Consider the following 13,735-nt stretch of genomic DNA (forward strand, 5'->3'; position numbering starts at 1 on the left):
GTGAACATGTGGAGTAAAATCTACAGCCATCTTGAACTTACATCTTTGTTGTCCTTCCCTTCTTGTGGTCGTAGGCCTCTCTGTCTGCGATGGCCAATGGCTCATTGTCAGTTGCCCTTATTATCACAAGCAGATCTGTCTGGATATTGGAAACTTTTCCCATGGAAATTGTCATGGGAAAAATTTCCATTTGAAATCCTTAGGAAATATTTGCTTTCCTACAGGAAAATGTGATAAGTGAAGGAAGTAAGGTGCAGTGCTTAACTCTCACCTTTTTCTTTTCTTCCCATATGATGTTTATTTTGACTCTTGCTCTGACCAGTCGATGAGCTGATTGTATACAGATGACTGATTCTGAAATGACTGTTATATCTGTAACCAGTTGCCTCTTGTCCATCAGGACATAATTGATTTAATTTCTTATTACATCCTTTGGTGCTTGCCAAGTCCATCGTCTTCCAACCCTCTTCTTGAAGGTGCTCATGATAAATAGATGTGAGGCTTCTGCGGAGTCAGCCAGCCTTTGACCTCTTACATTTCTCATACCCAATCCATAATGTCTGCTTTATGATTAAGTGATTATTCCACTTTATTAAGCACTGGTGAGGCCACATCTGGAGTACTGCATACAATTCTGGGCCCTCATTACAGAAAGGATGTGGACGCATTGGGGAAACGGGCAGCAAAAATGATAAGGGGGTTGGAGCACTTGACTTACGAGGAGAGGCTGAAGGATTTGGGCTTAATCTACAGAAGAGAAGAGTGAGGGGGGATTTGATAGCAGCCTTCATCTAGCTGAAGAAGGGTTCCAAAGAGGCTGGAGAGAGGCTGTTCTCAGTGGTGACAGATGGCAGAACAAGGAGCAATGGTGTCCAGTTACGGTGGAAGAGGTCTAGGTTGGACAGTAGAAAAACTGTTTCCTTAGTTGGGTGGGGAAACACTGGGATGGGTTCCCTAGGGAGATGGAGGAATCTCCATCCCTAGAGGTTTTTAAGTACTATCTTGACAATATTCTGATGGATCATTTAGTTGGGATTGGTCCTGCTTTTAGCAGGGGGTTGGACTTCATGACCTCTTGAGGTCTCTTCCAATCCTATGATTCCATGATTTGCAAGGAAAGACATGACATGGCTAAGAGGAGTCATTTTAAACTTGTCAGACTGAAACTGGTCCCTTTTGCCATGATCTGCCACTCAATCACTCTTGTCACTTGCATCGGATTATTCTTGAGAAGCTTGTTGCCTCAAGTATCTTTGGCAATCCAACGCTCCACCCAACCCAAAGGAAAACAATTTTTCTCCCTCCTCCTTGTAATACCCGTTTAGGTACTTGAAAACTGCTATCACGTCCCCCTTCTGTCTTCTCTCATAGCTCATGTTTTCTAGGCCTTTAATCACTTTTGTTGCTCTTCTCTAGATGCTGTTCTCTGGCCCCTCTCCAACTTTTTCCAAATCTTTCTTGAAATGTGGTGCTCAGAACTAGATACAGTACTCCAAGTGAGACCTAATCAGTGCAGAGTAGGGTGGAAGAATTATTTCTCCTGTCTTTCTAACAATACTTCTGTTAATGCATCCCAGAATCATATTTGCTTTTGTTGACTCCGATTTAGCTTGCGGTCTACTATGACCCCTAAATCCCTTTTTGCAGTACAGGAAGTCCCAGGGTTACGTACAAGATAGGAACTGTAGGTTTGTTCTTAAGTTGAATCTGTATGTAAGTCGGAACTAGCATCCAGATTCAGCCACTGCTGAAACTGACCGCCAGTTCTGACTTACATACAGATTCAAGTTAAGAACCCCAGGCGTCCCCAAGTCGGCTGCTGCTGAAACTGATCAGCGGCTGATTCCAGGAAGCCTGGGGCAGAGCAACTCTGCCTCGGGCTTCCTGTAGTCAGTGCTGGTCAGTTTCAGCAGCGGCTGACTTGGGGACACCTGGGGGCAGAGCAGCTGGGGTGCTGCTGGGTTGCTCCAGTAGCACCGCTCCTCGGCGCTACTGGACCAACCCAGCAGCACCCCAGCTGCTCTGCCCCAGGCGTCCTGATTCAGCCGCTGCTGAAACTGACCAGCAGCGGCTGAATCAGGACGCCTGGGGCAGAGCAGCTAGGGTGCTGCCGGGTTGGTCCAGTAGTGCCCAGAGCGGCGCTGCAGGACCAACCGGCAGCGCCCCAGCTGCTCTGTCCCAGGGTCCACAACAAAAGCCTGGTCTGCTGGGGGGGCACACTAGCTGCGCCCCCCCCCCCCCCAGTAGACCAGGGACACGGGGAGCAAAGCCGCAGCGGCAGTGGCTGCGGCTTTGCTCCCGGTGTCCCTGGTCTGCTGGAGACGGTCCCCAGCAGACCAGAGACACCGAGAGCGAAGCGGCAGCCACGGTGGGGTCCCGCGCCTCTGAGGCTTTGCTCTGGCTCATGTAAGATCTCCTGTCATACTTTTTATCTTTCCTATGCAGTGGAATAGTTTGCTTTTGGGCCCTTATTAATATCCCTTTAAAAAAACTGCTAATTGGGAATGTGTTACTGCTTCTGAGCTGGAGGAGGCCTTGCCTTCGTACTGCTTTGTGTTGGCTGCAGGGACATATCTTTATTTCCACTTCTACTCAGTCATAGCAAGGCGCATCCTGTTCAGATGAAAGGACCAGGTAACCCTATCTCACATAAGTAGAACCCTACCAATTTCACGGCCATGAAAAATATGTCACGGACTGTAAATACTTCCCTGGGAAATCTGATGTCTCCTTGTTCCTAGGGGTATCCCATCAAAGGGGGCTTCCTAGCTCAGACTGGGCAATGGAGAGACAGGACTTGTCTATCTCCTGCATTAGCTGCTGGGGTAAGGAGAGACCAGACAGATCTACCTCTAGGTGCCCCCTCCTTGCTGCAGGATGATGTCTGGGACTGGGCAGCAGCCTGAGTTTTCTGCAGCTCTGGGTGGAGCAGGGGGTGCAGCACTTTGTCTAGCTGTGCAGAGTGATAACAAGTCTTGTTCCTCCCAAGCTGGCCAGGACTAGCAGTGAGGAGCCCTTAGCTGGACTGCTCCCAGTAGCAGGGGAGATCAGCTCCACTTTTACCTTGTGGAACTTCCTGTGGCTGCAGGAAGCTCTGCAGTTGCTGCCTTCAGAGTCCAACTCTGAAGGGAGCACAGAAGTGAGGGTGACAATCCAACGGCCTCCCTACAACAGGTTTGTGACCCCCCCATCTCCTTTTGGGTTGGAACCCCATGGTTAGAACAACCATGAAACTTCAGGTTTAGACAGCTAAAAATGTGAAGTTTACCAATTTTCAAATTCTGTGGCCATGAAACTGTCATAATGGAGCATAAATTTGGTAGGGCCCCACACAAGAATCTGCTTCCATGACTCATCTCTTGTGCATTTTCCCAGTAAGTCACCTTCTCGCTGAGAGAGCCTGGCGTGGCTCTCTTGGAGCTGTGGCACACCAGTCCCAGAATTGTATGTTGGCAGGGAAGTTTTTAGACTCACTTTAAGGTCACAAGGAACCATCATGATCCCCTAGTCTGACCTCCTGCCCATTACAGGCCATAGCACCCACTTTGCCCTCCTTTGATGGAAGATTTAGCATTTCTTTAACATATGTGCATATTTAAAATCTATTTCAGTCGGGGGGAAGGGGCTTTTTAATACATCTCCTACTCCTATGTTCCAGCTAGAGGCAGCTGTGCATGTCTGGCATCAGCAGTCCCCAGAAGAGCAGGGATGGGTTCTCGGATGAGATCTCTTGAATGTATGAAGATGTTTTTCCTTGGATGGCACAGCCCCTTACAGCTACCAGACCAGGGAGCTGACTGGTTTGTTTAGCAAATGTAGTAAGAGGCACTTCCTGTAACACACCTTAAAAGGGAAGCTCTGATGAGAGGTAGCGGTTGAGCTGTGAGTCATGTAAGTGAAATGCTAAAAGCCTGTGGCACTGAAGCAAGAGAAAATCCAAATGCAATTAGGACTCTGCAAAGCTGTCAGAGGCCGAGGCCCAAAAGAATCCTATCTGATCTAGCTAGAGGAAACATGAAGGGAAATAGGAAAGACCCAAACCAAGATGTTCAATAATCGATGCAGGCAGAAGCACAGGGTAACATACAGAGTGGGGTCTAGGAAAGCTATTATAGTTGTTTACACTGTACTCATCACTGTGGTAGATGTGACATTAAGTGAGAAGATGAAAGATGATCTTGAGGCATGTCACAGATAATATGAAAAAACACAAAAAATAACTAATAGTCTTGTAGAAGCTTAGAGACTAACAAAACATGTAGATGGTATTGTGAGCGTTTGTGGGCACAACCTACTTCTTCAGATGAATGGAGTTAAGGGGTCCAGTTTCCAAATAAATATCAGAGAAAGAGAGGGGATGGGTGCGTGAAGAGAAGGAAAATGAAGGGAAAATGGGGGAAAATATTGTCAAAGTGCCCATACTGGTTTACCCCTCCTCAACCTACACATGGAGATGTATGTATTCTGTTCAGACTCATGTTCATTCCCACCTTAAATTCAACGACAGCAACTTTGTTGCAATGTCCTCTTACAATGGCATGAATTCTGCAGGAGGTAAATAAGTTGCATGAGACTAAGACCCTGATAAATCCAGAATTTTTGAACTCCAATGACATTCAACAAATGCAGCTTCTCTGCTGTAAATGAGCTGGTACAGCTGCTTCTCCATTAACATTTCAGTCATTGCCACAGCACTGCCACATTGCCACAGCACTGCCTTTTAGCTGGATTAATACTGCACCAAGTCTTGATATTGATATTACAGAGGGTGAGAGACAGAAAAGCCATTTGGGCCTGGGACCCTCAGGCGCAGCTCTTCAGTGCCAGTGCGGAGCCATGAAGGGAGATCTTCCCTTGCTCCTGGACAAACGGGCAGGAACTCGGCATGATTTGAGTCAACTGCAGCTCTGAGGCTGTCGGTATTAAAATCAGATTAGGATGATATTTTATTGGATTGTTGTGGGGGGGTTTTGGCGGGGGTTGGTTTTTTTTTTTTTTTTGCAGAAATATTTTCCATTTCTTGACTGACTCTGCTTTTTTGTTGAGCATTCCTGTGTGCTGAATAGATTGTGCACAAATACACAGTGAGCCCCAAAGAACTTATCTTCCAAAAGAGAGATGCCACCATGCACTGGGGAATGAAGGTTTTAATTATTTTTTCTCCATTATTCCTGCACCCTTCTGTGGGGTCTCTGTCCAGCACTGGCGACGGCAGGGCTGGTGAGCATGCAGTGCTGGCAGCTGTGAATGGTAAAGATTTAGGTCCTTTTTTTTATAAAAAGGTTAACATGAGAAAATAATGCAAGCTTTCTGAGCATGTGTGCAGTGGAGGGAGAACAGGGCTGATGATGCCCTCTAGCGTGAGAACCCACCATAGCAGTGTCCACAAGGTGAGTGGGCCAGAGTGCTGCAGGTTCACATATCTGAGCTCCCAAGCCCCATGCAAAGGCTGGAGTAGCAGCATGCAGTGCTGGACAGTGCTTGGGGACAGAGGTTCTAGCGAGGAACAAGCACTGTCCTTGTGCTCTGACAGCAAGGCTGCAGCCATGCTGAGCCCTCCAGTCATTATTAAACCACTGACAAATGGAATGATGCCAGTGACCTCATGCCACTCAAGAGCTGCAAATTGATACTGGAGATGGCAAAAGCTGAATAGCTCTCAGAGTGGGGCACAAATGATGTGCCAGAGCACTGCAGTCTGGCCAGTCTAGCTTTAAATGTCTCTGGTCCCAAGCCTGTGTCCCTCAGCACTAGGGGCCATTTTGTGTTCTCCATCTCTTGTCCCACCTGACCTGTAGGGCAGGCTCACCCCAGCCTGCTCCTGAGGCATCTTGCTGGACTCACTAATACACCACTCCTTGATTGTCACTGTCTCTGACCAGTGTTAATGCAATACAGATTCTCTATTTGCCAGCTCTTCTGGCAACAAGTCCAAGAGAGGTTAGCCAGAGCTGGGGATATTACCCACCACCAGAGGTGAATGTAAAGTGGTGTGCCCTAGTATGCCGCTCCAATAAGAGCCAGCCAGGACATTCAGCTGCAGGAGGCATGGTATGCTCTCAGCTCCAATGGCTCTTCTGCAGGCTGCCATGTTAAACAGCAGGCAGATGAAAGGGGCCGACTGGGAGTGCATTCCCTCTGACCAGGGCTGCTTCAGCACTGAAGCCCTCCTTAGGTGCCTTTAGGATTGGCAAGGGAAGCTGCCCCCCATTCCAACTAATGCTTCTTGTTGCCTGCTCTTCCTATACCATCACGGTGAGGGAGCAAGAGAAAATCAACCAGCATCTCTCTCCCTCCTTGCTGGTGCAGGGGAGGGTGCAGAGGCATGAGTGACCAATACTATGTCTGATAATACTGACAGTCCTGGGAAGAGGAATAACAAGCAATGAACGGTGTTGGCAGGAATCGGGGGGCGGGGGGGGACAGAGGTCAGCCCCTTCTGCCCTCCATAAAGGGTATCCTTGCCTCCCTGCCCCCTCCCCCCATCTCAGCCCCCTGACATGAGCCCTTCCTTGCATGCCCCACCCCCTCAACACCTGTCCTGAGCACATCCACCCCAACCCCCTGCACTCTACCCCACACTTGAATTTCTTACAGATATTGTATGTTGCACATCCCAATCTCCTGCCCGGGGCAGGGGGTGAGGGGGGAAATACAACAGTACCTGTAAGAGATTTCAGTCACTCTCACCCCTGCCCACTCCTATGTTATCTCTGAAGCACTTAGCTGCAAACAGTGTGGAGCAGTTCACAGGGTTCCCACCAGACACTAGGGAGTCTCTCAAATCCTTCTGATGAAATCGAGGACAATATGAAATCCAGCTGGAGACGACAGGCCCTGCAGTTCATAGGATAATCTTGAACTGTGAGGTATGGGCTGCTCATGCCTTTCATATGAAACCACTTTACCAGGTCATCTGGCACACCACCTTACATTCACCTCAGCTGGAGTACTGTGTCCAGTTCTGGGCGCCACATTTCAAGAAAGATGTGGAGAAATTGGAAAGGGTACAGAGAAGAGCGACAAGAATGATTAAAGGTTTAGAGAACATGACCTATGAAGCCAGGCTTCATGAACTGGGCTTGTTTAGTTTGGAAAAAAGAAGATTAAGGGGGGACATGATAGCGGTTTTCAAATATCTAAAAGGGTATCACAAGGAGGAAGGCGAAAATTTGTTCCTCTTGGTTTCTGAGGACAGGACAAGGAGTAATGGGCTTAAAGTGCAGCAAGGGAGGTTTAGATTGGACATTAGGAAAAAATTCCTAACTGTCAGGGTGGTCAAATATTGGAATAAATTGCCAAGGGAGGTGGTGGAATCTCCCTCTCTGGAGATATTTAAGAACAGGTTAGATAGACATCTGTCAGGGATGGTGTAGACGGAGCTTGGTCCTGCCTTGAGGGCAGGGGGCTGGACTCGATGACCTCTTGAGGTCCCTTCCAGTCCTATGATTCTATGATCTGACATGGTTTGTCTCTTTTTTTCATGACAGTGCCTAGTATAACACATGCTGCCTGTGCTGGCAGCTTCTGTGGAAGAAAATCCCTGGCCTTAACATGCTTGATAACACGAACCCTTCCTAGCTTTTGGGCATTTGCATCAGTATGCTACAAGGGCAGGTGCTAGACAGGCTCTGGATCCATTAACTATCATACTAAGCACCAGTGTCCATGCTACTTATTCCACAGGAGAGAAGTCCTACTCCAAACAGAAAAGCCTTTCATGTATTCAACTGACCTGTTGAGATGCCTCATCTCAGTGAAAATAGCACTCCGCGTTGGCTCACTTGCGGCAGCTTCTTAGAGAACATCAACTTTTTATCTTAACCCGCCTTTGTCCAAAGGTGTAATGTGACTGCCTTGTTCCATTTCTCCTGGGACATGAGTTTTCCAATAGGCCCCACCTATGTCTCATTTCTAGTAACCAATAGAGAAGGCCTGGGCAAAATCCAGCCCGCCAAGCCCAGACTGGCTCTGCAGCCCTGCACGCCTGGCAGAAATGCAGCTGCAGGGCTGCATTTCTGTTTTAAAACTGGAGGGGAGGGGGGAAGGGAGTTTTAGGAGTCACCCTGCCCCCAGCACATTCTCATTGGCCAGTTTCTGGCAGAAACCAGCCAATGGGAGCTGCTAGTTGAACTAACAGGCAGCTAAAAAGAATCACGCCCTCTCTCCTGAACTCCGTTATTCATGATGCACATGGCCCAGCAAGTTGGCTGGCTGGAATGTTTTAAGCTCTGCAGGTAGACAGGATAGTTTGGCAGCTGGCAAGTAAGTCTCTTGGCCATAGCCTGCTTCTGGCACCCCGGCCCTTTCCTGTCCCAACCCTCTGTCCCCCTCTTGCACCCATACCCCCTTTCAGGTCTGGCACCCCAATCTCCTACCCAAGGTCACATCCCAAACCCCTGCACTCCTCCATTCACCTGTCCTAGGTGACAACTGCCTGCCTCATCCCAACTCCCTCCCAAACCCCACTCTCTTTCCTGCACCCCAGTTCCTTACCCCAAGCTCCCTTCTGAACCCAAACTCCATCCCAGACCCCGCATCTCCATTAATATCATGGAAGAGTGCAGCCCTCAACCGCTTTCCAAAATCTTGGTGTGGCCCCCTATCAAATATTATTGCCCACCCCTGCAATAGTCTGAAATACTGCTGCCAGTGACAGCACAATGCAATGGACTGTGCCTTCCTTTCTGCAGGAGATGGTGCCATGTTAGTGCAGTGCCCTGCCAGCCCAGCACCATGGTTCTTTGGATTCAGATTTACCCCCTGCACTGCAATGCAGTGTGCTTCCCAACCACACACTGGGCCAGCTGGCAAAACCAAGCTCATAAGCTTTAGCAAGAAGCGCTCTATGAGCTGGGTCCCATTAGAGACTAGCTCAGGTGCTTCAGTGTCCCAAGAACCCCATGCGGTAAAGGCTTTCTCCTCCACAGAGCACGTACACACCAGGGAGATGTGAGAGAGAGCAGTGCTGACTTTAGAGGGTTGTATTTCCTGCTCCTTGTTCTGTGGTGACTACCTAGAAGAGGATGTGATGTAGAAAACACAGTCCATATTGGTGAGCAGTAGAATTCTTGCTGGACTTCGTAGCATTCGATACAGGAGATGTGATGGGGGAAGTCCTTTCATGCTAGCCTTTATGGAGCTTCCTTAGGAGATGTAAGAAGGTGGCTGGCTGGCTTTTAGGGGACATGACAGCCCTGCTGAGGAGCTGCAGAGGTGAAGGGGACTGTCCACTGGGGCAGGGGACTGAGAGTGGATGACAGCTCCTCCCTACCAGGAGAAGTGAGGTCTGTTCTGAGACAGGCTGGGTCTGGTTTCTCCACAGGACTCTATGTGCTGGTGGGAGCAGGGGCACTGATGATGACAGTTGGATTTTTTGGGTGCTGTGGAGCAGCGCAGGAATCTCAGTGCCTTCTTGGAGTGGTAAGTAACAGACTTGATGGAGCATCCCTTTTTGAAGGTTATTCTAGTAGAACTCTCCTTCAAGGGTTCACCACTGTTTCACTGGAACAGCTCTTGGGTCACAGACAGTAACTTCATTTTACTTCTCATAACGAGCAGCCTCTTTATTAACCCAGAATCTCCAGCAGGTTCCATGTGTGAAATTATCCTTTTGTGAGCTTGACTCTTGCTGCTGCCTCCTCTGCTGCTTTCTCCATCTGGAGCAACCTCCTTGTGTCTATTTCCACCTCATCTGACTTTGATCTAATTGACTATCTACTCGGAAAACACCTCTCCTTCTCCTTTGCCTCCTAACCCCTTTTCCCCTCAGCTATCCTATGTTGTTGGGCCTTGTGGAGGGATTTGGGAAGCAGTGTTTGTATAAAGGGGCTTATGTAAAATAAACTAGTACAGACTTGGTTTCTCCTCTGCAGTTTTTTGCCTGCTTGCTGGTGATATTTGCTGCTGAAGTCACCGCTGGAGTGTTTGCATTTATTGGCAAAAAAGTGGTAAGTAGCAAGGTGATTCTGATGTTATGGGCTGGTTTGGGATCCCTGCTGCTGACAAAGCTGGAGAGGGCAAGTAAAGGCCACATTTGAAGGAAGGATTCCATACATAGAAAAAGGAGAATTTTGTGACCCTCTAGACTTGGAGAGCTCATGGTGCTGTGAACCTGAGAAGCACAGCTTCAAAATGGGACAGTCTCCACTCCCACATGTGAACAGAAAATCCAAAGGGGTAAATGATCCCTGCACATGAGAGTAACATCAAGTTCAGAACTTCTTGGAGAGCTGCAGAGGAATGGGTGACATGCTGGGGAGTTGTACCTAATCAAAGCAATGAATGTCTCTTGTTAGTGACCTTCTCCTGGCTTCTGAGTTCCTGGCAGAAATATAGTAAACACCCACTGGACATTCTGCACAAGTTCCCATTAGTCCCCGAGAGCCTGCTTCTCCCAGGGTATGTCTACACTACAAAGTTAGTTCGAACTAACGGACGTTGTTGGGCCTTGTGGAGGCCACTCTGGCCAACACCAGGGAAACTCGTCTGCCCCCCTCCCGGCCCCGGACCCTTTAAAGGTGCATGGGCTGGCTACGGTGCCCGTGCCAGGTGCAAGCCTGCCAGCACCCAGCCAGCAGACCCTGCACCTGGCACGGATCGAGCCACCCACCCGATACCCCCCAGCCCTCCCCCTCTTCCCGGGACCAGGCTGGTGGCTCCCGGGAGCTTGCCCAAGACCGCAAGAGGCGGGCACCCGCCTGGGCTAGTGCGGACATCATGGACCTTGTCCACGATCTCTGCACTAGGCACAGGAAAGTGGCCGGCTTGGGCAGGAGAGCTGCCAGCCTGGCCACCCAGGAGCAGGTGTGCATGAAAATCAAGGGGGTCCACTGAGACCCCCGACCCTGAGCCCTGGGCTTACAATGGCCATCCTGGGTCAGACCAAAGGTCCATCTAGCCCAGTAGCCTGTCTGCCGACAGCGGCCAACCCTAGGGACCCTGGAGGGGATGGACCGAAGACAGTGACCAAGCCATTTGTCTCGTGCCATCCCTCTCCAGCCTTCCACAAACCTTGGGCAGGGACACCACTCCTACCCCCTGGCTAATAGCACTCCATGGACCCAACCTCCATGACTTGATCTCACTTCCCTTTAAACTCTGTTCTAGTTCTAGCCTTCGCAGCCTCCTGTAGCAAGGAGTTCCACAGGTTGACTCTTTGCTTTGTGAAGAACAACTTTCTGTTACTAGTTTGAAGCCTGCTACCCATTCCTTTCCTTTGGTGTCCTCTAGTCCTTCTTTATGGGAACTAATGAAGAACTTTTCTGTATGCACCCTCTCCACCCAACTCCTGCTTTTAGAGACCTCTATCCTGTCCCCCCTCTTTTCTAAGCTGAAAAGTCCTGGTCTCTTTAGCCTCTCTTCATATGGGACCTGTTCCCAACCCCTGATCATTTTAGTTGCCCTCCCCTCTCCCACCTCCTTTTCCCAGTCTCCCCCAGTTTTGTTCAATAAAGACAGATTCCATTTTTGAACACAATTGTCCTTTATTTTGTACATCAAGAAAAGGGGCTAGGGAAGGGTAAGTGGAAGGAGGTGAGGGAGGAATGGGGCACGAGCCCCCGATGGGGAGGACTGGGCTGGCTCTGCGGGCTTGTGGGGTGGAACCTCTCCTGCAGCCCCCCCGATTGTCCCCTCTCCCCAGATGGCAGCCTGCGGCAAGTGTAGCTGGGCTGATGGCCGAGTGCTGTGATGTGCCCAGTGTGGGTACTCCGGGCACTCCAAGCCAGGACTGCTTTGCAAGCGGGGCACCCCTGAGAACTGTCTGTCCGGGGTGGGGTTCGGGACCCTTTAAGCAAAGCCCTCGGCTAGCCTGAGACAGCATCTCCACGCTCTAAGTCCTCCTCTGATGCCCTGCCGGCATTGCTTCCGGCCATCCTTAAGCCTGGTTCAGGGTTCACTTAATGTGGACGTGCTAGTTCGAATTAGCAAAACGCTAATTGGAACTAGTTTTTAGTCTAGATCCGTTAGTTCGAATTAGCTTAGTTCGAATTAACTAATTCGAACTAAGTTAGTTTGAATTAACATTGTAGTATAGACGTACCCTTACTGTTTCGATCCACAAGATCACCAAGGAGAAAACAATTTGGAGGAATTATTCCTGACTCTGCATGGAAGAGGCAGACTAGGGAACCCTATTGAATTTGGAGTAGGACTTGATAGGCCTCTGACATCTCCAGTTGAGTCTCTCCCTGGACTTATCTGATTTCTGCAGGCAGTTCAGGAGGTCCAGAAAATCTATCATGAAGCCTATGATGACTATGTGGACACGGGGAAGAGCAACAAAACTCTCATTCAGTTGCACGCAGCTGTGAGTAACCTGCATGAGCTTAGTCCTCACAAGTTGAATACCAGGGTCTGCAGAAGGGTGATTGCTGCCCACTCTGGGCCATGAGGGAATAAAACTAAAGGGCCCGTTTAAAGGTGACCTGGTGGCTCAAATGTATACTGCTTGCTTGAAGTCCCAGAAGTCCTGGGCTCAAATCTCAGGTAAGTACTAATCCTGGAACTGAGAACTGCTAGACCTTTCATTTTGGAGGGATGTGATGGCACGTTGGGGGTCCCCCGTCTCCTGCACCCCAAAATGGCTCAAACAGACTCCACCAGCTTAGTGCTGCAGCGCCCCACGATTCCCAGGAACCGCTTCGCTCTGCCATGGCCAGCTCATGCTGTTGCTGCCTCTCTCGGTCCTGGCGGTCCCTCATTTCAGATGCACCCGGGCTACAGGCAGCAGCCAGAGAGTTAGCAGGTTACCCCCACTACGTCACAAGGGAAATTCTGTGGGCTGTTTTACAGGAGGTCAGTCTGAATGACCATAATGATCCCTTCTAGCTTTAAAATCGATAAATAAGCAAATATAAATATGAAAAATCAAATCGTGTTGGGGATTTCTGAGTCAAACTGTGTTTAAAGGCACCAGTTCTCGAAGGGCTTTTCTACATGAGGCGTTATTTGGATCAGCTATTCCTGATTAGCTGTTGCTGTCATGTGTGGACAAGCCTTAGTTTGTGAGATTGTAGTGTCCCTGTAGCTGAACACTAGCTGTACAGACATTAAGTAAATATAAACCCTTCATGGTAGGAACCCAGTTTACCTCTGTGTCTGCATGGTGCATAAGCGCAATGGAACATGGATCCTGCCCAGAGCCTCCCGGCCTTACTAGGATGTAAACAATTAAAGGTAGCTCCTGTCATCATTCCCATTGTACAGCCAGGGACCTGACGCATAGAATGAGACTTGTCCCAGGGCACACAGGCTGTTAGCAATCAAGCTAAGATTAGAACCCAGAGTCCTATCTATGCTCAAGTCTGTGTTCACTTCAAACCCTTCCCTTTGTCACTGCTTCTATCATTCCCACATTGTTCGTAATTTAACATTTCACAACCTCGGAACATTCCATGGCTGTTAATTATGACCCAAGGAGCAATTTCAAGCATTTTTTCAGATGTGCAAACTGGAAAAACAAACCCGCTGAAAGATTCTATTGAGTTATCCCTGGCCACAAACTCAATAGCATATTCTGTCTGCAACAGAGATTAGCATACCATGCTGCAGCTTCAGCACAGTGCCCACATTGCTACACATGCTGCTGGATCTGCTCTGTTTTCCTGAGTAAAGGGATTTAAGAATTGCTGGGATTTGAATTGCCTTGATCAGTCAGGTCTGTATCAGACCATCTGAATTGGGCCACAAAGTCCCATCCGGCCCAGGAGCATTTTTTATCTAAGTGTTTCTA

General features: G+C 49.1%; 2 protein-coding genes across 9 annotated transcripts in view; one reads left to right on the top strand and one right to left on the bottom strand.

Moving 5' to 3' along the window:
• The window catches only part of LOC142820909 (uncharacterized), a 105,308-nt gene that overhangs the window by 73,739 nt on the left and 17,834 nt on the right, over window positions 1-13,735 (bottom strand). The window lies entirely within an intron of this gene.
• TSPAN2 (tetraspanin 2) overlaps window positions 1-13,735 on the top strand; it is a 40,404-nt gene that overhangs the window by 19,628 nt on the left and 7,041 nt on the right. Inside the window, exons 3-5 of the mRNA XM_006118815.4 lie at window positions 9,326-9,423; window positions 9,876-9,950; window positions 12,215-12,310. Coding sequence (XP_006118877.1) covers window positions 9,326-9,423; window positions 9,876-9,950; window positions 12,215-12,310 — 269 coding nt within the window. The remainder of the gene's footprint in view (window positions 1-9,325; window positions 9,424-9,875; window positions 9,951-12,214; window positions 12,311-13,735) is intronic.

This window comes from Pelodiscus sinensis, chromosome 27 (assembly GCF_049634645.1).
Source record: "Pelodiscus sinensis isolate JC-2024 chromosome 27, ASM4963464v1, whole genome shotgun sequence".
Classification (NCBI taxonomy): Eukaryota; Metazoa; Chordata; order Testudines; family Trionychidae; genus Pelodiscus; species Pelodiscus sinensis.